The sequence below is a fragment of the Anabrus simplex genome, chromosome 1 (assembly GCF_040414725.1).
Source record: "Anabrus simplex isolate iqAnaSimp1 chromosome 1, ASM4041472v1, whole genome shotgun sequence".
Lineage (NCBI taxonomy): Eukaryota > Metazoa > Arthropoda > Insecta > Orthoptera > Tettigoniidae > Anabrus > Anabrus simplex.
In genome coordinates this window covers 470893279-470916497 of record NC_090265.1, presented here as the reverse complement: position 1 = coordinate 470916497, position 23219 = coordinate 470893279, and the positions used below count along the sequence as shown (strand labels likewise).

The following is a 23219-nucleotide window of genomic DNA, read 5'->3' as shown; positions in this document are numbered from 1 at the left end:
TCCATCATATGCTGTTCTCTTGGGAAGGCAGTCTTCTTTCATATTTTTACCTCCACCATGCTTTATAATGTAGCCACTAATCTGCTTTTGTTTATCTAGTGTTTGGTTGTAAAAGTACAATACAACCACAGGAAAATTGATTGTTATGTACAAAAGAATCCACCTATGATTTTAAGATTCATGTGTGCTTAAGTGGTAGAGTAGATACATAAAATGAAATAAAATCACAAGTTACAATTTCAGCCACTCAACTTAATATATTTGCTGGGATTGAAAGAGATGAACTACACAAAACAAATTTGCCCATACGTACACGAATGTAGTCTGATGTGTCAAAGTACGGATGTATCCAATTAATACTGGCTCCTCTTGATGACTTTGCTTGCTGAATAGTAGTAATGAAATGCTCATGCAATTTGTACCATTCTTCCTTTTCAGTTGCTTCCTGTTTTTTTAACAGAGATAGTGTCAAATGAAAAAAACAGTTTAGTGATCACAAAGCATCTACATAATACAGGTTTTTATGTCCCCACCTAAGAAGGAAATAACATGAAAGCTGGACCCATGTAGAATCCTCCAAATTTAACCAGAAATCTGAGCCACTCTGTGATTTTATATTATTTTTAACTCTGCGATGTCTTTTTCAGGTATTTCCAAGACTCAGATAGTTACATGTTTCCTTGTACCATTCCAACTAGGGTTCATATCTGAGTTACTGTACATGAAATTTCTGCTGGACAGTGTGGAGGCAGGACTTGCTCCTTCTGGAATTTCCATTTCTTTATTCAGTTCAAAAACATGCAGAAAGATGATATATTCCTCTACCTAAGCATTGGTTGGGATCTCATCATCTAATTTGGCACATCATTGGAATTGGTTTTAAGTATTATATATATATATAGACATACACAGTCCTCCCCTGCGAACCATGTGACCTTGCCATGGTATGGAGGCTTGCACGTCACAACGAAGCAGATAGCCGAGCTGCAGGTGCAACCATATCAGATGGGTAGCTGTCGAGAGATCAGATTAATGAATGGTTCATCAAAAGGGGGGTAGCATCATTTCGGAAGTTGCAAGGGCAGCAGTCCAGAGGATTGACTGATATGGCCTTGTAACAATTCTCAACATGGCTTAGCTGTGCTGATAATGCTACATGGCTGAAAGCAATGGGGAAACTACAGCCATAACTAACTCCAGAGGACATGTGGTTCTCTCTGTATGAATGGTGTAGTGATGATGGCTTCCTCCTGATTAAAATAATCTGGAGGTAAAATAGTTCCCCACTCTGATCTCTGGGTGGGGACTACAGGAAAGGGAGCATTCATCAGGAGGATGAATACTGACATTCTGCAAGTCGGAGCATGGAATGTTACAAGTTTGAATTATTGTGGTAGGTTAGAGAATATGAAAAAGGAGATGGATAGACTAAAGTTAGAAGTAGTTGGTATAAGTGAAGTACGTTGGCAGGATGAGCAGGATTTTTGGTCAGGCCACTACAGAATTATCAACACAAAATCAAACAGGGGAAATGCAGGAGTTGGTTTAATAATGAATAAGAAAACAGGGCAGTGGGTAAGCTACTACAACCAGCATAGTGAAAGGATTATTGTTGCCAAGATAGACACCAAACAAATGCCTATTAGTTCAGCAGATGATGAAGAAATCAAAAGAATATATGAAGAGATAGAAGATTTAATATAATATGTAAAAGGTGAAAAGAATCTAATGGTGATGGGAGACTGAAATGCAGTGGCAGACCAGGGAAGAGAAGGTAATGCAGTAGGAGAATACACACTGGGGCAAAGGAATGAAAGAGGAAGTTGGCTAGTGAAATTCTGCACCGATCATAATATAGTCCTTGCTAATACTTGGTTCAAACACCACAAACAATGGCTGTATACGTGGATGAGACCTGGAGACACTGCAATGTATCAAGTAGACTTCATTATGATTAGGCAGAGATTCAGAAACCAGGTGTTGGATTGCACGACTTTCCCAGGAGCAGCCGTGGTCTCTGACCACAACTTGTTAGTCACGAAATGCCATCTGAAGTTGAAGAAATTGAAGAAAGGAAGGAAAGCAAGGAGATGGGATCTAGACAAGTTGAAAGAAAAGAGTGTGAGGAATTGTTTCAAGGAACATGTTGCATAAGGGCTAAATGAAAAGTCTGAAGGAAACACAACAGAGGAAGAATGGACAACCATGAAAAATGAGGTCTGTAGGGTTGCTGATTAGGAAGAAAGGAAAGATCAACCAGGAATCAATGGATAACTCAGGAGATACGAGATCTGTTTGATGAACAACAAAAATACAAGAATGTAAAAAAATGAAGAGGACAGATAAGAATACAGGCAGTTGAAGAATGAAGTGGATAAAAAGTGCAGGACAGCTAAAGAACAATGGCTGAAGGAGAAGTGCAACAATGTTGAATGTTGTATGGTCCTAGGAAAGGTAGATGCTGCATATAGGAAACCAAAGAAACCTTTGGAGAAAGGAAAACTAGGTGTATGAATATTAAGAGCCCAGATGGAAAATTACTTCTAGGGAAAGAAGACAAGGCAGACAAATGGCAGTAACATATCCAACAGTTATATCAAAGGTAAAGACGTAGATGATATGGTTCTGGAACAAGAAGAGACTGTTGATGCTGATGAAATGGGAGACCCAGTTTTGAGGGCAGAATTCGACAGAGCTTTGAGAGACCTAAATAGGAACAAGGCACCTTGAATTGATGATATTACCTCTGAATTACTGACTGCCTTAAGAGAAACCAGCATGGCAAGGTTATTCCATTTTGTGTGTAAGATGTATGATACAGAAAGTGCCATCCAATTTTTGGCAGAATGTTGTTATACCTATTCTGAAAAGTCCAGTGCAGGCAAGTATGAAAACTACCACACTATAAGTTTAGTATCTCATGCCTGCAAAATGTTAACATGTATTATTTACAGAAGAATGGAAAGACAAGTTAAAACTGAGTTGAGAGAAGGTCGTTTGGCTTCAGAAGAATTGTAGGAACATGTAAAGCAATGCTGACTTTACATCATTCTGATCTTAGAAGATCGAACTATGAATGACAAGCCCTCGTACATGGCATTTGTAGATCTCGAAAAGACATTTGATAATGTTAATTGGACCAAGCTATTTTAGATTCTGAAGGTGATCGGGATCAGATACCGAGAACGAAGAATTATCTACATTGTATAAAAACCAGCCGGCAGTGATAAGAATCAAGGGGTTTGAAAAAGAAGCAGCAATCCAGAAAGGAGTGAGGCAAGGCCGTATTATGTCTCCCCTCCTTTTCAGCGTTTATAGAGAACAGGCAGTAATGGAAATCAAAGAGTAATTTGGAAAGGAATCACAGTCTAAGGAGAGGAAATCAAAACCCTGAGATTTGTCGATGATATTGTTATTTTATCTGAGTCTGCAGAAGATCTGGAGAAACTGCTGAATGGTATAGACAGAGTCTTGGGTAAGGAGTACAAGATGAAAATAAATAAGTCCAAAACAAAAGTAATGGATTGCAGTTGAACAAAGTCAGGTGATGCATGTGTTATTACGTTAGGAAATGATGTCTTAAAGGAAGTAGATGAATATTGTAACTTGGGTTGTAAAATAACAAATGATGGCAGAAATAAGGAGGACATAAAATGCAGACTAGCACAAGCAAGGAAGGCCTTTCTTAAGAAAATAAATTTTCTCACTTCAAACATCCATATAGGAATTAGAACGATGTTTTTTTTTTTTTTTTTTTTTTTTTGCTAGGGGCTTTACGTCGCACCGACTCAGATAGGTCTTATGGCGACGATGGGATAGGAAAGGCCTAGGAGTTGGAAGGAAGCGGCCGTGGCCTTAATTAAGGTACAGCCCCAGCATTTGCCTGGTGTGAAAATGGGAAACCACGGAAAACCATCTTCAGGGCTGCCGATAGTGGGATTCGAAGCTACTATCTCCCGGATGCAAGCTCACAGCCGCGCGCCTCTACGCGCACGGCCAACTCGCCCGGTGAGGAACGATGTTTTTGAGGACTTTCATTGTTTTTTGGCACTGCATGGAAGTGAAACATGGATGATAACTTTCTCATAAAGAAAGAGAATAGAAGCTTTTGAAATGTGGTATTACAGAAGAATGTTGAAGGTGAGACAGGTAGATCAAACCCTGAATGAAGAATTACTGAATCAAATTGCTGAGAGGAAATCGATTTGGCTAAATTTGATGAGAAGCAGAGGTAGAATGATTGGACACGTCTTAAGACACCTAGGACTGTTTCAGTTGGTTTTTGAGGGAAGTGTATGTGTTAAGAATGGTAGGGGTAGACCAAGGCATGAATATGACAAGCAGATTAGAGCAGATGTAGGATGCAGCAGTTACGTAGAAATGAAAAGGTTAGCACATGATAGGATGGCATGGAGAGCTGCATCAAATCAGTCTATGGACTGATGACCCAAACACACATAGACGCAGTGACCTCTTCTGTTTTTAGATCTTTCAAGCTGCAATGGTTCACTTCATTAACAATGTTCATTTCCGATTAGACCTTCACCAATCCTCAACTACCAAAGTGAGGTCCCTGGGACCGCTGAGACTCGAATTGTCTAGCCTCCTAACTGCCAGTCTTCTCTGTGTTCCCATTGTGATTGAAGCTGCCAATATTTTCTGGCGGTGACTTGTAACAGCGTGGTTCCTGGCACCTCACATCCATAGTTGTGTAAGTAAGTGCAATTCTTTATATTCCCCATTTGTGAAGTACAGATATTCACATTGAATTGACATATGGATAATAATGTGGGATTTTGAAATACGAGACTACCAGACTCATACTTTGTAAACAAAGAGACTCTTATGTTACAAAATATCTCTAAAAGGAAGTTTAAAATATTAAGTGAAAGAAAGTGTAGCACAATTTTTTTCTGTTACATGTGATTATCCAAAGCCTCTTGTTTTGTACTGCAAAACTGCAACCTTACAAGTATTACCATGCTTTAATATTGCTATTTTCTTCTTATATTTTATGTATTCTAATTCATTAATGTGTATTCTATTAAAATACATCGTAATCAAAATTTTCTAATCCATATTTCATAGTGGTCCATGGGACATCATGCCAGTAACTACACACAAAATGTTAACATCAATAGATAGAGAAGGGGAGAAGAAAGGGGAGGAGACATACTGTAATAGTTCATCTATCAAGTTTCTTATAACAAAAATACAGCATTTAAATCAGTGCTACTGACTGAAACATACAGTAGTGTGTTCCCACCATATTGTGAAGTATGGGAGCAAGAGTTAGGAAAAATTACATAACCTGAAAAGAATGGAAAAGAACAATTTTTTTTGGAATTAACACTAAAATTAATGCTATCCTGACATTCTAACATGTAAGCCTCTTCCTTTTGTGCCTAGTAAACTCAGTTAGACTGAAGTCTGCAGTAAATAGCCCAAATAAAAGTGTACATTTCTAATAGAATTCATTAGTCGAAGTTATTCAAAATCTTATGACTGGAACAATGGTGAGCAGTAATAAAATGCAAGCATGATCTGGATGAAGCCATTAGTAAGTAGGAGAAGAACTCTTCATGAGAATAATCCTCTTTGCAATTGTCAAGTTTAGTGTGAATTAACTAGACCAAATTATAGAAAACGCACTCCAAAGTTTTCATTTACAGCTAAATGATTGTTCAATTTTCACATGATTAAAAGTTTATAAAGCTGAATATGTGGTATATTTTTGGGGAAGGCTTTATTGGCCATCTGGTCATACCACTCTCCACCTCTGCAGGCACCAACATGGTGCTGTCCCTACCAGTTAAAACTCTCTCATCTCTTGTTTGCATACCCTTGATATGTTGGTTTGGGAACTTATTCTACAGAATACTATAGGCCTACATTTCAAATGAGACCTCTATGCATTATATTTGCAGTGTCCTAATTCTCTCTGACAGTACTCAATCCCATGATATACAGTCCAAATATTTTGAACTGCTTAATGGTAAAGCACATTTTGTAAGATTGACATAATGTTATTCCCTGTGAGGTTAAAAATACATTTACCTTTAGCTGCTGTTGTGCCCCACTCCTTGAAGCTCTCCTGACATATGCCTCTGCTTCTGTTCCTGCAACACGGTGTTTAGTGGCATCATATTCCTTACGTTTCTTCCGAGATGTACGGTCACAAATACTCTCATGTTTTGCAATGCGGTCGGATGCAAAACGACGATGGCATACACGGCATTCAACTAGGTCATTGTTGGCGGGGGCTGCAGCAGACTGTAAGGGTGCTCGACGTGCTGGTCCTGACTGCTTTGGTGTGGCAGTTGATGTTGGTGAACCTCGTGTGGCAACAGTTGGAGTGGATCTCTGGAATAAAAAAATTACTAGCTTAGGAATTGTTAATGTGATTTGAGCCAGATGCAAGACCATGACAGGAAATTTTCCAAGCCATGTTAATTAGTCTCCCTCCGCATATCATTCCTGAAAGAAATCTGCTGATCAATCAATCAATCAATCAATCAATCAATCAATCAATCAATCAATCAATCAATCAATCAATCAATCAATCAATCAATCAATCAATCAATCAATCAATCAATCAATCAATCAATCCTGTCACCTAGGTGGCAGATTCCCTATCAATTGTTTACCTAGTTGTTTCTTCAATGTTTTCAAAGAACTTGGAAATTTATTTTTTTTAAATTCTTGTTAATTTATTCCAGTACCTTACTACTCATCCTATAAATGAATATTTGCTCTAAAGTGTTACCAAGGTTTTTGTGGAGCAGAAAGAGGTGAAAGAAGGTGCTGGTGGGAAAAAATTTAAACACATATAAACGATGGGAATGATATTGACCGTACAATTGTTCACCTCTATAATAAGGTCAAAAATGCACGGAAGTATATCATTTATCAGATCAAAAATTAGATGTTGGCTTTTTAGAATTACCAGTATATCATTTGTATCGCCAGAAATCCTGCGCACTTGCCTACACGGGACAATGGTGCTGGTCACATTGTCAGCAATGACAATGGCAGCAGATGTAATTTACTGCCAAGTAGCGGTCTTGCATCTTCCTGCAAGGTCCAGAACAACAACAACAACAATAATAATAATAATAATAATAATAATAATAATAATAATAATAATAATAATAATAATAATAATAATAATAATAATAATAATAATGTTCTAGACCATCGTCAAAATGTGCAGACCATGCTGGGAACAGGAACAGGTCCTGACCGGGTAATGACTACGAATGCAGTCCGGCCCCGGCTTCAGTACCGCCATGGCACCCAAGACGACACTATGCCGGAACTCAAGGATTTGTCCATATTAAAAGTGCTTATAGGAAAAGTTGGCAAAGATTTAGGGACCCAACTAACTGGGCGGAATACCTGGAGCTAGCCCGGAAAGTACGAAATCGATTGCTGGAAAGAATGATTGAAGAATGGGAGGAACTTTGCTGTCAGATCGCAAGTTTTGGCGGATTATATATAAAATGTTAAGCATTCAATTATAAATTTCAGTATAATACTGTAGCGAAGCACGGGTATCTTGCTAGTCTCTCTATATAAAAGAACATGTCCTGACTGACTGACTGACTGATTCATCATCGCCGAGCCAAAACTACTGGACATAAGGAAATTTTGAGGACACATTTATATTACAATGTAGTTGCTCGCTAAGCGAGGATTTTTCTATATTCCTTCACTAAGAGGGTGAAAAGGGGGGTGAATTTTTAAAATGAGTGTATGTATATCCCAAAACTTTAAAAGTTTACAGATGTATTTAGAATCTCCTTTAAAAATAAAGAAACACACATTTTTTTGTTTTTGGAAAATCCCACTAGGAGGAGTGAAAAAGGGTGAAAAATGGGTTGAATGCCTTTAATGAGGATTCTTATATCTCAGAAACTGAAGATATTATAGACCTAAAAATTGATATTTGGAATCTCTTTTTAAAATAAAGAATATTTTTTTGTTTTTGGAAAATCCAATTAATGGGGGTTAAACAGGAGTGATAAATGGGATGAATTTTTGAAAGACTATAACTACAGTATATCTCAGAAACGTAAAATGTTATAGACATAAACATTGGTATTTGGAATCTCTTGTAAAAGTAAAGATAGGTGATTTGTTTTTGGAAACTCCACTTAAGGGGAACTAAAAAGGGGGTGAAATTTTAAAATGAGCATGTGTACAGTATGTCTCAAAAACTGAACATTTTGCAGAAGTGAAAAATGGTATTTTTTTTATCTCTATTGAAACAAAGAAACATGCATATTTTGTTTTCAGAAAAACCACTTGGGTGGTGGGGTAAAAATGACTGAAAATAGGGTTGCATTCTTTTTATTAGGATACTGATATCTCAAAAACTGAAAATGTTACAGTCGTGAAATTTGGTATTTAGAATTCCCTTTAAAAATAAAGAAATACATATTTTTTTTGTTTTCGGAAATCCACTTAAAGGTGGCATGGGGGTAGAATTGAAAATCAAATTTTTTGTATGAAGATACTATTATCTCAAAAACGAAGGATGTTGCAGATGTGAAAATTGGAATCTGTTTTAAAAGTAAAGAAACATGTATTCCTTTGATTTTGGAATATCCAATGAAAGGGGGTGAAGGATTTGAAAAATTAATTTAATTAATTGTATAAAACTAAAATTGTTACAGACATGAAAATTGGTATTTGGATCTCATTTAAAAACAAAGAAAAACGCGTTTTTGGGGGAAAGTCATCTTGGTGGGGCGGGGGTTCAAAGGAGTTGAATTCTTTTTATGAGGACACATATCTCAAAAACTTAAGATGTTACAGTAATGATCATTGGTATTTAGAAGATCCTTTACTAATAAAGAAACAAGTATTTATCTGGAAAATTCACTTAATGAGGGGGGGGGGCGGGATGAAAGGAAATTAAAAAGTGAATTCTTTTTATGGGGACATTTATATCTCAAAACTGAAGGTAACAGACGTGAACATTGGTATTTGGAATCTCCTTTAAGCATAAAGTTTACTGTTCATAATGTACTTTATTCTGATCATAAACCGATCATTTTGAATCTTTCCTGGGTCCCTTTTCATGAACCATCTTTTCCTTTGAAAATCTTAAAGTTAGATTACAGTAGATTCTCCTGGCACGTAAATAAAAATGTAAACACATTTGAAATAAACGATAGGAATGATATTGACCATGCAATTGTTCACCTCTATAATAAGGTCAATAATGCATGGAAGTATATCATTCATATCGCCAGAAATCCCGCGCCCTTGCCTACGCGCGACAGTGGTGCTGGTCACGTTGTCAGCCATGACAATGGCAGCAGATGTAATTTACCACCAAGTAGCGGTCTTGCATCTTGCTGCAGCTTCCAGATTTCAATAATAATAATAATAATAATAATAATAATAATAATAATAATAATAATAATAATAATAATAATAATTTTAATTTTCTGGACCATCATCAAAATGTGCAGACCGCGCTGGAAACGGGTCCTGGCCGGGTAATGAGTAGCCTATGAATGCTGTCCGGCCGTGAGTTCAGTACCGCCAAGGCACCCAAGATGACACCACACCGGATCTCTTCAAGGATTTGATCCATATTAAAAATTCTTATAGGAAAAGGTGGGAAAGATTTAGGGACCCAACTGACCGGGCGGATTACCTGGAGCTAGCCCGGGAAGTACAAAATCGATTGCTGGAAAGAATGATTAAAAAATGGGAGGAACTTTGCCGTCAGATCACGAATTTTTGACGGATTATATATAAAATGTTAAGCATTCAATTATAAATTTCAATATAATACCATAGCAAAGCACGGGTATCTCGCTAGCTAAATTATATAAGAAATGAGGTAAGGAATAAATTGTACAGAAATAGCATGGATCCACTGGAGCTAAACAATACAGGGAACCCAAAAGGCCAGTGCAACTTTTAAAACTAGGAAATAATAGAACAGTGTAGCTGAGCCAACAATAAGGTTGTAAATCAGTTGACAGGGAACTGTACTCGTCATAAAAAAATTAAGTGTAAAAGAACTGGCCAGGCGTCCATTGAAGACAGTACAAGCCCAATAAACCTTTGAGACAATATCCAGCAGTTGGTGGAGAGGCCAGGCCCTGAAAACACTTGGTGAAAATTGTAAAAAAGCAGAACGAAGACATCATAAAAAGTAAATTTCAGAGTTGAGATATTACGAACCATAATAAAGTATGAGACAGGCAAAGCAGATTTCTGACTACAAAGGGTTTAACGTTAAAAATTAAATAATTGAAGTTCAACCAATTCAATACATAAAAGAAAGAAATGTAGTGATTACATTCTTATTTAAATGGGACCGGTTTCGACCTTAGTCCAGATCATCATCAGCCGTAAAAACATGTAGTCAAAATCACACAATGTTTATGAATATTGGAGAAATGGGTCAGTTTCACACTCTGTCAGGCACAAAGTCACAACACTATCAAATAATATATGAAGATCATAAATAACTTGAAGTCGCAGACGAATAGATTTGTAGAAGCAAACCGCCAGTTCCAAGTGTTCAGCGCGGCACATTCAAGGTCATGCACTGCGGTCTCGAGCGCCAAAGTAGAGTGGAGAATGTCTTGAAGGTCCAATATTTGTCTCGGTTGTGGGAAGTTAAGTACGTATATAAAAAATATACGACGCAAATCAGTATAATTGAATGAGTACTTGTGCTCCTGCTAAGTTCTTGGAAAACAGTTGACTTGAAAAAACAATTGTAAAGAGAAAAAAATGTAGTAAAAAGCTCAATATCGGAAAACAAATGAAAACTTATATGCACAGTGTGCTATTTTTTAAATTGAAAAAATTTTTAGGACATGATTGAAGTAGTCGAAGTTGGCGCAAGACAAGAGTTAAAATTTGAAAGAGGAGAACCAAAATGAAGGTCGATGGGTTGGTTTTCTTTTAAATAAATAGAGAAGGTAGAATAAATTAACAGAGGAAGAGTGATAGTGAAAAAAGAGAAAAAAATAAAAGAGATTGAACTTAGATGGTATTGAGGAAGGATAAGATAGGGAAATGAAGGAGGGGTAGTTTAGGGTGGGTTAGGAGGGTGGGTTATTGGAGGTAGAAAATGTGGGTGGGAACTTTGTAAGGCATAGAAAATAGAATTGGGGTTTTGGAATTTGGAATTTTTGAGAAGAAGAATTAGGAAGTCAAAAAGGATATTGGGTTTTTCAGAAATGTCGTTTAAATTGAAATTAGGGTTGAAGTACTGGTCAAGGTGGATAAAGCAATTTTCAGTAATGTTTAAGAGGGGGCCTTTGTTAATGATTTTAAGTATATTCATGTCATTGTTAATACTGGTGAAACTATGCTTGGAGTCTTGTATGTGCTGTCCTATGGCAGAGAATCTGTTGTATTTAATGGCGTTGACATGTTCAGAGTACCTGATATTGAAGTTGCGGCCAGTTTGTCTGACGTAGGAGGAATTGCAGTTGTTGCATTTGAATCTGTATACACCAGATTTAGAAAAAGCATTAGACTTATTTAGAGATTTAGAGTTGTGTAAGATATCAAGATTTCTATTGTTAGTTCTAAAAGAAATTTTCATGTTATGTTTTTAAAAAATATTAGTTATTTTATAAGCATCCTGAGTGAAAGTGAAGGTGGAAAAAGCAGTTGGTTTTATTGTGTCTTTAGATAAAGTGGTTTTTGGACGGTGTTTGAATTTGTTGATGATGCGGTTAATGAAGGAGTTGTTAAAGCCATTAAATTTAGCAATGTTGCGGATGATGTTTAATTCATTATTTAAATCTTTTTTGGACATAGGGGTGTTGAAGGCACGAAAAATTAAGCTGTTATAAGTAGCACGTTTATGAGCTTGGGGGTGCGAAGAATCTTGTCTTATTGTAGTTGCTGTTTGGGTTGGTTTTCTGAAAATTTTGTAAGATAAAGAGGAAGGATGTCTAGTAATAGTTAGGTCTAGAAAATTAAGAGTTTGGTTGTGTTCTGATTCGAGGGTGAATTTAATGTTAGAGTCTAAGTTGTTGAGATGAAGAAGTGTAGAGGCTGCGTTAGTTGATTCCTCATTTAATATTACTAATGTGTCGTCGACATATCTCGCCCAAAAGAGAATGTTGGAGAAATTATTATTATTATTAATTTTAGTGTTTTCTAAGAAATCGAGGTAAATTTCAGCAAGAATGCCAGAAGCTGGTGAGCCCATAGCCAAGCCATCTTGTTGATAAATGGTGTTGTCAAAGGTAAAATAATTATTGTTGAGAACTAATTTTAAAATAGACATGAAGTCTTGAATTTCAAGTTTACTTAGGTTACTGAATTTGTTTAGGTTGTTGTTTATAATGGGGAATAATTTTGAAATTGGAATACTAGGGTACATGTTCACAATGTCAAAAGAATGGAGAGAAAAATTTGGTTGGATTTCAAAATTCTTTAATTTGTTGATTAGATCAGAAGTGTTTTTGATAGATTTATTGGATAAAAATCGATAATTTTTTAGTAAAAATGTTTGGATGAATTTAGAAGTGTTGTATAGGGGACTGGGTCTGTAATTGATTATTGGACGGATGGGAATGTTAGTTTTGTGAATTTTAGGAATTCTACCTCCAATAACCCACCCTCCTAACCCACCCTAAACTACCCCTCCTTCATTTCCCTATCTTATCCTTCCTCAATACCATCTAAGTTCAATCTCTTTTATTTTTTTCTCTTTTTTCACTATCACTCTTCCTCTGTTAATTTATTCTACCTTCTCTATTTATTTAAAAGAAAACCAACCCATCGACCTTCATTTTGGTTCTCCTCTTTCAAATTTTAACTCTTGTCTTGCGCCAACTTCGACTACTTCAATCATGTCCTAAAAATTTTTTCAATTTAAAAAATAGCACACTGTGCATATAAGTTTTCATTTGTTTTCCGATATTGCGCTTTTTACTACATTTTTTTCTCTTTACAATTGTTTTTTCAAGTCAACTGTTTTCCAAGAACTTAGCAGGAGCACAAGTACTCATTCAATTATACTGATTTGCGTCGTATATTTTTTATATACGTACTTAACTTCCCGCAACCGAGACAAATATTGGACCTTCAAGACATTCTCCACTCTACTTTGGCGCTCGAGACCGCAGTGCATGACCTTGAATGTGCCGCGCTGAACACTTGGAACTGGCGGTTTGCTTCTACAAATCTATTCGTCTGCGACTTCAAGTTATTTATGATCTTCATATATTATTTGATAGTGTTGTGACTTTGTGCCTGACAGAGTGTGAAACTGACCCATTTCTCCAATATTCATAAACATTGTGTGATTTTGACTACATGTTTTTACGGCTGATGATGACCTGGACTAAGGTCGAAACCGGTCCCATTTAAATAAGAATGTAATCACTACATTTCTTTCTTTTATGTATTGAATTGGTTGAACTTCAATTATTTAATTTTTAACGTTAATAATTTCAATACGGAACAATGAAAAATTTTTATCTTTAAATACAAAGGGTTTGGAACAGAGATTTCTAATTCACGTGAAAGGTATGGAAAGTTTGAGACGCAAACTGGGGGGGGGGGGACTAGAAAGCACGAACTCTGGTATCCAATCATGAAAAGGACCAATGTGAATTTTCAGCGGTGATTTGTGCAAAGCCCAAAGCGAGGGGGATTGAAATTTAGAAAACGAGAACTGAAGAAGTGATAAATAGACCAAAGACAGTCTGTAGAAGACATTTGGTTACTCACTCACTTACTTCTTTTGCAGATATGATTGAGTCTAGTCTTAGTGTGATAGTATTATCTGATCTTACTTTGTGGAATCTTGTCTTGTCTTTATTTGTTCATAGGTGGTGATTCAGTACTACTTTATCGTATCGCCGGGCTGAGTGGCTCAGACGGTTAAGGCGTTGGTCTTCTAACCCCAACTTGGCAGGTTCGATTCTGGCTCAATCCGGTGGTATTTGAAGGTGCTCAAATACGACAGCCTCGTGTCGGTAGATTTACTGGCACGTAAAAGAACTCCTGCAGGACTAAATTCCGGCACCTTGGTGTCTTCGAAGACCGTAAAAGTAGTAAGTGGGATGTAAAGCAAATAACATTAATTATTAATTATTATTTTATCGCATCATGTGTGATCCAGACTCAGTCAGCCTTAATGTAGGAGAGTCTGATGAGAGAGTTGGATAAGAGTAGCTGTAGACTTAGGATTTTCTAGGCAGAAGAATGAACTTATTTAACATTACAGTGAATAGAGAACTGGGAAAACTATAGATATAATAGGGAAGGATTAGATATGAGGGAGGTGGCAGTAACTTTGCAATAGAGAGAGAGAGAGGACATGTGCATTCGAGTACCACAGTTTTGCAGATATAGAAAGAGGAACTTAATCCAGAACAGTTTAGGGAAATAGTATCTGTTGTGGCAACCACGTCAGGGTTTGAATCGTGCCACTGAATTGTGATTATCTAAAGTTACTTTTGGGGGGATAAGCGGCGTGAATAGGCCGAAGATAGGGACAGAATTATAGTATTTATAAGATGTTTGAGTGGTTAAGAAACTCAATGAGTGCAGCAAAGTGTAAAGTAAAGCAAGTAACCCTATAAACTATGTGGGTAATATCATAACCATATCACTTGTTAACAGGCCACAAGAGCAGATAGATTGAGAATTGCATAGTATTCTACATGAAGATGCAATGAGCTGGTGCAGCACAAGTAAAGACCAGGGAAGCAGGTGAAGAGACATGATCCGCAGACTCTGTTTGAAAATGAAATTTTTTTTTGCAAGTTGCTTTACGTTGCACCGACACAGATAGGTCTTATTGCGACGATGGGACAGGAAAGGGCTAGGAGTGGGAAGGAAGTGGCTGTGGCCTTAATTGCGGTACAGCCCCGGCATTTGCCTTGTGTGAAAATGGGAAACCACGGAAAACCATCTTCAGGGCTGCCGACAGTGGGGTTTGAATCCACTGTCTCCCGAATACTGGATACTGGCCGCACTTAAGCGACTGCAGCTATCGAGCTCGGTGTTTGAAAATGAAGTGTTATCATCGGACATCATGGCAGAGTAGACAGAATGGACCATCCCGGTTCAAGGGTGATGGTGTTGGAAGAAGGATGAGTACCAAATGTGTGAAAATAATGTAGTGCTTGAGTAAATGTCTAGCAGGGGTGTAAACAGATAATGTTTAAATCATGTGTTAGATAGAAATTCAACAGCCATGGGTTGCAGAGAATAGCTTAATGTTTTCCTTAAATTACAATGAGTGGGTTTCAGTTCATTTTATCTCATTTCAATTTAATGTTGATTTGTTGTACTGGGGAATTTACATACCAATTCATGTGAATCACTTGTGTTAGAGTAATGTAAATATTGGAAAAAGAATTTAAAGCTAATTAAGAATATTTAGATGGAAATGTAATAGCAAATATGTTCACGTGCTGTAAAAATAATGTCAAGTTCTTGGAAAGATAATTTAAATACATAGAATGTTATTCTGTTATGATAGAATGTGTGCCAATTTCACTGTTAGCAGTGAATATTCTGGAGCAAAAATGGACGGTACGCCGTCAGAATATTAAAAATAAAATGCTAATAAAATCGTAAATGTCAAGATCATACTTTTACCAGGTGCAATCAAAGAAATAACATATAGAAGGTGGTGAAAAAGAATGAATGAGGGAATATTGTTAAAAAAATTATTATTAGAAAAATTTCATTCGAGAAGGAATCTACTTAAGGAGTTCGCTACAACAGATTGACGCGAAAAGAAGATTATATTAAGAAAAGAAGGTTTTTTAATTGAAGAATAAATATGAATATTCAGCGGAGAAATCCTGCAAGACGACGAAGATACCATGCTTCTGTAAATTGATAAATTAGAACAGCTGGACTGGATCGTTACGTAATTATGTCACGAGACACCAAGGAAAGAAGTACCCAGCTTCACAACTTGTTCTCAAGAAAATAAGAAGAACATCAATGATTAGAAACGAGCTATAGGAAGTTAAATCTCATCATAATCGAAGCTTTGATAACCATACTAGTAATCTGCAAAACTTTAATACGATTAGATTACAGGAAGCATTGGTAGCAATGCATTCCTAAATCATAGAAGGCTTTGTACTCTAAGATAACAAAACTGACCATCTTAATATATATTTCTGTTTCAACAGCGCAAGAAATGGCCAAGTCATGTGCTAAGAAGACTGAGGCAAAGGCTGCCTGGAGATGGGACTTGAAGCCGACAAACCTATTTCCTGATGACTGTGATGGACCAAAGACTTTCAAAATCAAATCAAATCAAATCAAAATCTCTTTATTTGCAAATGAGGTGTCTACCTCGGTGGCAAATGGTACACTAAAATACATTATTGTCAAGCACTAAATTTTAAATTAACAAGAGAAGAAGAAAATTTTCCTAGAATACAGTATTATACAATTTACGCTAACAATTTTTTCTATTAAACACACAGCTCATCCTTAATCTTCTATATAAATAAAATCTTAACGGCCGTGTGTCTGTACATTGACTATTTTGCAGTTATCCATTTCAGGTGTAATAATGACCATCTGCGTATTTTTTAGCTTTGGTGCCTGTTTGTTTGTCTGTTTGTCTGTCCGTCTATAACTCAAAAACTACTGGATATGTTTGTACCAAAATTCATATTTAGAATCCACCTGTCTTTGGGTAGGTTTTACAGCCAATATTGTTTCTAAATCCCTGAACTGACTGGGGTTTTATATGAAACCGAAACCATGATTTTGCATTTGCACAGAATATACACAACCAAACTTAATGTAAATCTACCTGCCTTAATTGAAATCAATTTCTAAAACTTTTCTCACATGCATCATTTGATACGAGGATTAATAAGGGAGATATCATTAACGGACCGGTTTTTGGTACAAGTCCCACCGGACTTAACTCCAGAGTGGGTGACTGTAAAGCGTAATTTTTATAACTTGAAAACTACTGGAGATATTTCAATCATTTTCATATTTAGCATCCACCTGTCAAAATGTAAGTTTTTAGGTCCATACCATGTCAAATTCCTGGAATGGACTGGGGGTTTGTAGGGAACCAATACAGTGATTTTACTCTCCCGCAATATATACAAGACCAATCTGACTGGAAATCAACCAACGTCGATGGAAATCCATTTCTAAAATTTTTTTCTCATGTACATTTTTTTGGTAGGAGGATTAATAATGGAGATATCATGAACGGTCTGTTTTGCACTTTAAGTCCAGTAGACATAGCCCAAAATGTGTTTTATGTAGATTCCTTATCTACATAAATAAATTCGTAACAACCTTGTGTCTGTACAATGACCTTTTTGGCTAACTTTTCATACAGCTATTTGTTTCAAGTGTAATAATGACAATCTGCATATTTGTTAGCTATAGTTTCCTGATAGTCCTCATTTTTACCCCGCCGCCGCAAATCACGATTGAGGCACAGTCTGCCAGATGTGACAGAAAATTGAAATTTGGCGAAGTTATGTGTTAACCTGTAATCGACGGAAAGCTTCCAAGATCTTTAAATATTTCATTTTTTTACCCCCGAAAAATGTCGGATTATTGAGGCAATTTTAATGACAGTGCAGACGTTCGTTTCAAGTTATTTCGCAGCTAAACCGTAAGTCGTATCACAAAACGGATGGCACAGTTTCAGTTCAATTTGGAGTGATCTACAACTTTGGTCCTATGACGTTTCATCGTATCTCTATTCCTTATATGTTAGATTTGTCTCTATTTCTCAATTATAGCTACATTTTGCTCTTTGTACACATATAATTCATAGTTTGAATCACTACAGAATCTTTAAATATTCTACATAAGGTAGAATAATCTAATTCTACACGAACATTGGCCCACCCAGTATCCGTACTTAAGCCAAATTCTATGTTTGTATATGGCTTATTAGTACCCAAAAGTAATGCACGGTGAGAAAACCTTATCCAAATTTCACCCTATTCAACGTTTCTAACTCAATTTCACCCATAAATAAATGAGACAGGAGAAAATATCTTAAGACCAGCCATTTAGACCACTAAATGAGGCGTCTTATAGTACAAGCCATTTGTCGATATGATGTAGCCTTTAGCAGCAATTAATCTGTAAATGAAGGTTTGCAATATTTTAAGCATGCATATACTTTGTATGCCGATCTGTATATATTTATTGAAGTTGCAATGTAGAAAGGGTGTGTTTGCCATTATAATTAATATTTTACATCGATAGTGACTCTCAGCAGAAGGGCGTCTGCTATTGTAATCATTACTCTCCCCATTGACTTTGACTGGCAGTAGGAATGGGATCCTTTTCCAACTCCTTTGTCTCTAGCATTAGTAATGAGGGACTACCATTGTAAATAATAATCCACTTCTCGATTTGACTGCCATAAGTCAAGGGAGCATGCAATTTTGTTCAAAACTCCCCTAACCGATTGTGTTTGGGAGTAGGCAAGTGTGACCGCCGTTATAAACAAATTTACCCATCTAAAATGTGACTGGCATTGGGCATAGTGTTCTTGCTATTATAATGGAAACTCACCAACTTCGTCTGACTGTCATTAAGAAAAGGGGCCTGTCATTATAATGATAACAGCACAACTCAATTTTGACTGGCAGTAGGGAAGGTGCCTGATTTTATAACAAATACTCCTCAACTGTAATCTGTCTGGAAGTAGGAAAGGGCACCTGCCATTGTAATGAAAACTCCCCAAATCGATTGTGACTGTGCAGTAGGTAATGGAACCTCCAATTATAATGAAAAGTTTTTTACTCTATTGTGAATGGCAATAGGCAAGTGAGCCTGCCGTCATCATCACAACTCTGCAACTCGCACTTTACATTGGAAACAACGTATGCAAACCTCCCCGTGCTGTTTCTGGATAACACTAAGCTGCATGCAAATTAAAAATCTCATTCACTGCATGTACAGTAATTTACTTCGATATCCGTATACAATGCAGAATACCATAGCGAAGCACGTGTACATTTGCTAGTAAATTTATATTGTTTACAAAATTCTACTTATATACAAACATAGTCAACTCATATACAGTATGTGGAATTACTTTAAATAATACTATACAACTGGTATAAGATTAAAATTTACACTGCATTTATTTATTTATTTCTTACCCATTTTGGAACCTAAGTAGCATAACGACCTGCTGCGTCTTAAACAGAGCCCCTTTTGCCACCACTTTTCAGAGTTCCTGAAGGGCCTTTACAGCTACCGTAGCGGTCCCAGGGCTCTCGAAGTCCCCACTGTACATCACCCCTTCAGGCATCCCCTACTTGGGCTGTCCAAACTCTATAGACCAGGGGATGGAATTAATTTATTCACACACATTTTTTATTTACAATAACCTGCACTGGTCGAATGCCCTCTAACATTTCATTTACTTTCTCTGTTGCTGTTTATTCTCTTCTTGAATATCTGTACAGATTTTGGAAAAGGATCACACACTTCCTTCACGCCCTTCCCAATGAATGAAAATTTACCCCAATCGCTTCTGCTAAAATTCCTTCTAATTTTATACTTGTGGGTCAGTTCTGCCGATATAATTATTTTCCAACTGGAGCCTCTCACAGATTTCTCCCCATGCTGCTTCTCCTGTATGGGCTCTATATAATCCTATAAGTCTAGTTTTCTCCCTTCTCTTACTTAAAGTTTCCCACCCAAGTTCCTTTAACATTACTGATACACTACTCTTTCTCCTGAAATCCCCTGTTACAAATCTTGCTGCTTTCCTCTGCACACTGTCTATTTCTTTTATTAGGTATTCTTGGTGAGGATGCCAAATACTGTTTCCATATTCCAATAATGGACAAACCATACTTAAGTAACTTTTTTCTTTTAATTCTTTGTTGCATCTTTTAAGTAGCCCCATTATGACATGTAACGATTTGTATGCTTTCCCAACAATGTCATCAACATGACCCTTCCAGTGCAAATTACTTTCAAATCTCACACCTAAGTATTTGCCATTGCCATCTTTTGGGATAACTACCTCATCCAAAGTATATTCAAATTTAGTTTTAAAGCCCCTGGTTTGTAAATGTTGTAACAGTTGATTTGCCTCCATTAACCTTCATATTATTTTCTTCAACCCATTGTTGGATACTCTCAAGGTCCCTTTGGAATTCTGAACAATCCTCAATGTTATTTATTTCCCTATAAACTATTATGTCATCTGCATACAATCTTATTTTTGATGTTATATTATTCCCTAAATCATTTTGTGTATATTAAGAGAAGTCATAGACCAATTATACTACCCTGTGCAATTCCCTTCCAAACTTTCTCTTCCTGTGATACATTATTTCCTACTTTGACTTTCTGAACCCTTGAATTTATAAATGTTCTTATCCAACATATAACCCTTGTGTCCAATCCTATTCTCTCCAATTTCTTTAATAATATTCCATGTTCCACTCTATCAAAGGCTTTGGAAAGATCTATGGCTATGCAGTCTAACTGGCCTCCTGAATCCAATTGATGTGATATGCCCTGCTGAAATCCCACCAGTTGTGCCTCACAACAAAATTTCTTTCTAAATCCATACTGGCTCCTTATGAACCAATTTTTATCTTCACATATCCCCCTGATGTACTTTGCTATTAAACTCTCCAGTATTTTATACGTACAAACTATACTGGTCAGGCTGATTGGTCTGTAGTTCTCTGGTTTCCTTTTATCACCCTTTCCTTTATAAATTGGTATTATTATACAGTAGGTCTTTCCATTCCTTTGGTATTACACTATAATTTATGACATAGTAAAAGAGAAATTTTAAATAAGGCACTATGTACCACTGTCTTTAATACCTCCCCAGTAATTTGATCACTTCCTGCTGCTTTTCCTTGCTGAAGCAGTTGGTTTTTTCTGAAAATATCTTCATTTGTGAATGAGAAGCTTCTTGTTTCCCTATGTGTCTCTCCCTCTCTTCAGGAATTGCTCACGCTGGGGCCTCTGTTGATTTAGCAATTTTCTCTCTCCATTTAGTGGGGGTCTCATCAATTTTAGGTGCCGTCAATTTTATTACCACAACTATTAATATATGAGCTCCTGGAATATCACTAGATCAAACACCTTTATTTGTATGCTTCTGTTACGGTTTCCAACTTCTGACAATCTTCTACTGAATTTCTGAATTCCCTACTAAATAGATTTGCTTTCTCATTATCTGTTAAATAGTATTTCCAGATGTTCCCGGAGTGCTGTAGAGAATTATATCCAAAGGAAGTGATGTTACGTGAAAAGGCAATTGATTTAATAACATAGGAGGTTATTAGGTAGTCATCTGACCAGAATGACAAGTTCTTTGAGTTAGGATATATTTAACCAGTGATAACCAAACCATGTGTTTGTAATGCTATCAATACTGAGTGGAGAGGTTAACTGACTTCAGCTGTTGATATGATATGACATTGTGGTTAATGTCAGGATTATATTAGGACATTATACTGTGAAATGGAAATAATGTAATGTCATATACAGGTTATATGGAGGTGATAGGAAGAGACATGAAGAAAATAAGCAGAATCTGAAGAAAATTGAGAACAAAATGGAATATTTAAGGGAATGAATAGTAATTATGTAGTCATATGCATCAAATTAAGGTGGATTATTGTGGTTATTGTATTGAAGAGTGAAATATGAAGTAGATGATATATATGTGTGAAGAATGGTTGAGTAATAAGAAGAGAAATGATGGTGATGATTATTGTTTTGTCGAGATTGAAAAGTTGGATATTTTATTGATGATGTTAAGTTAGTTGGCACACTTTAAGGTTAAGAATAGTTATATTTGATTCCATAACACATATTAATCCTTCAGTATTCCATATATAACATAAAATACGATCTATATAACGTGCATATGTTAGTTGACTACTTGTAGATCATCAAAAACAAATCCATATAGGGAAGTTAATGCGAACAAGGCCTATATTGTCCTGAATTTCTAACCACAAATATTTTTACTCAAATAAATAGAGTTAGGAGGATTGTTTGATCACATTAAATGGTATCACTGGAAAGGTTATCTGTAATTGAAGGATGTTGACATTGATTAGTGGAGCCTTCTTAGAAGTCAGACTACAGATTGTCCAGAAGAATAACATTAAATAAATATCAGGTGTAACTGATAGCATAATGGCAGATCAAATATGATAAATACATTGGCACTTAATTTTGGAAATAGATATTTATTTTTAATGAACAACTTAAGTAATTAGCAGTAATGGTAATTTTGATTATTTTTAGAGCAACATGATGATTTAATGAATTATCTTATCTTTTATTCCTAAAGTGTGAATGTTAGGGATATGTACTTTGAAATACTCGAATTTTACCTGAATTTTTCTCAAATTTTCTTGAATTTTATATGAATTTTACATGAATGAGAACAGTGTTTTTCTTATGTTAGTTAACAGGCATGATGATTGTGATAATAAATTATACAGACAGACGCAGGCAAAGCTAACTTAAATCCTATGAATTGATTGGCAAATGTAATATAGACAAATTAAGTGGAAAATTTAAGAAATTACGTTCCATAAAGACAAAGCAAGAATATGAAATGTGATTTTATATTTGACGAACTATATCAAATAATGAGCATCAGAAAGATTTTCTATATCCCAATGAAAACATGTATATAACATGAATTTAATTTAAAAAATTATGATTAAAGGCCTTTTCAAATGTTTTATGAATAATAAGTAGATTCAAAGTCAGCTGATGAAGTAATTAGATTCTTTTTCATGATATTAATTTTTCCCAAGTCATTTTTCAAGATCTTTTAATTTAATAAAGTAATGTTAGATAAAATCTATCCACTCTTTCAATGACTATTTAGGTTAAGCATGTAGTTATAAGTGAACCTAGGCTAAGAATCGTAAGAACTTTCAGGAAATAAACTGAACCGTGAGCTGGAGACATCCAACGCATAGATGTAATGTGAATTCAGTCGTTTATCTCTTTTGGTTACTCTCTATTAGAACTCATGACCCCGATTCGACACTGACTAAGATTAACGAAAAATTTTGGGCTAGTGTGGATCTTACTGCGACTCAACCTGGATGCAGGAACGGTGCAAATGTGTGAGTGTGTTTGAGTCTCAAGGATGATTTATTCCAATCTGAAACTAGTTAACCAATGAATTGTGCAGTTGTCAAATTTGTTTGTGATTGAGGGTGCTATTGATTCATTGG

The 23219-nt window shown here is 36.1% G+C and overlaps 1 protein-coding gene across 1 annotated transcript in view; it reads right to left on the bottom strand.

Annotated features, from left to right (window-relative positions):
* LOC136856960 (DNA ligase 1) overlaps nucleotides 1–23219 on the bottom strand; it is a 434127-nt gene that overhangs the window by 31291 nt on the left and 379617 nt on the right. The window contains exon 5 of the mRNA XM_067135255.2: nucleotides 6058–6363. Coding sequence (XP_066991356.2) covers nucleotides 6058–6363 — 306 coding nt within the window. The remainder of the gene's footprint in view (nucleotides 1–6057; nucleotides 6364–23219) is intronic.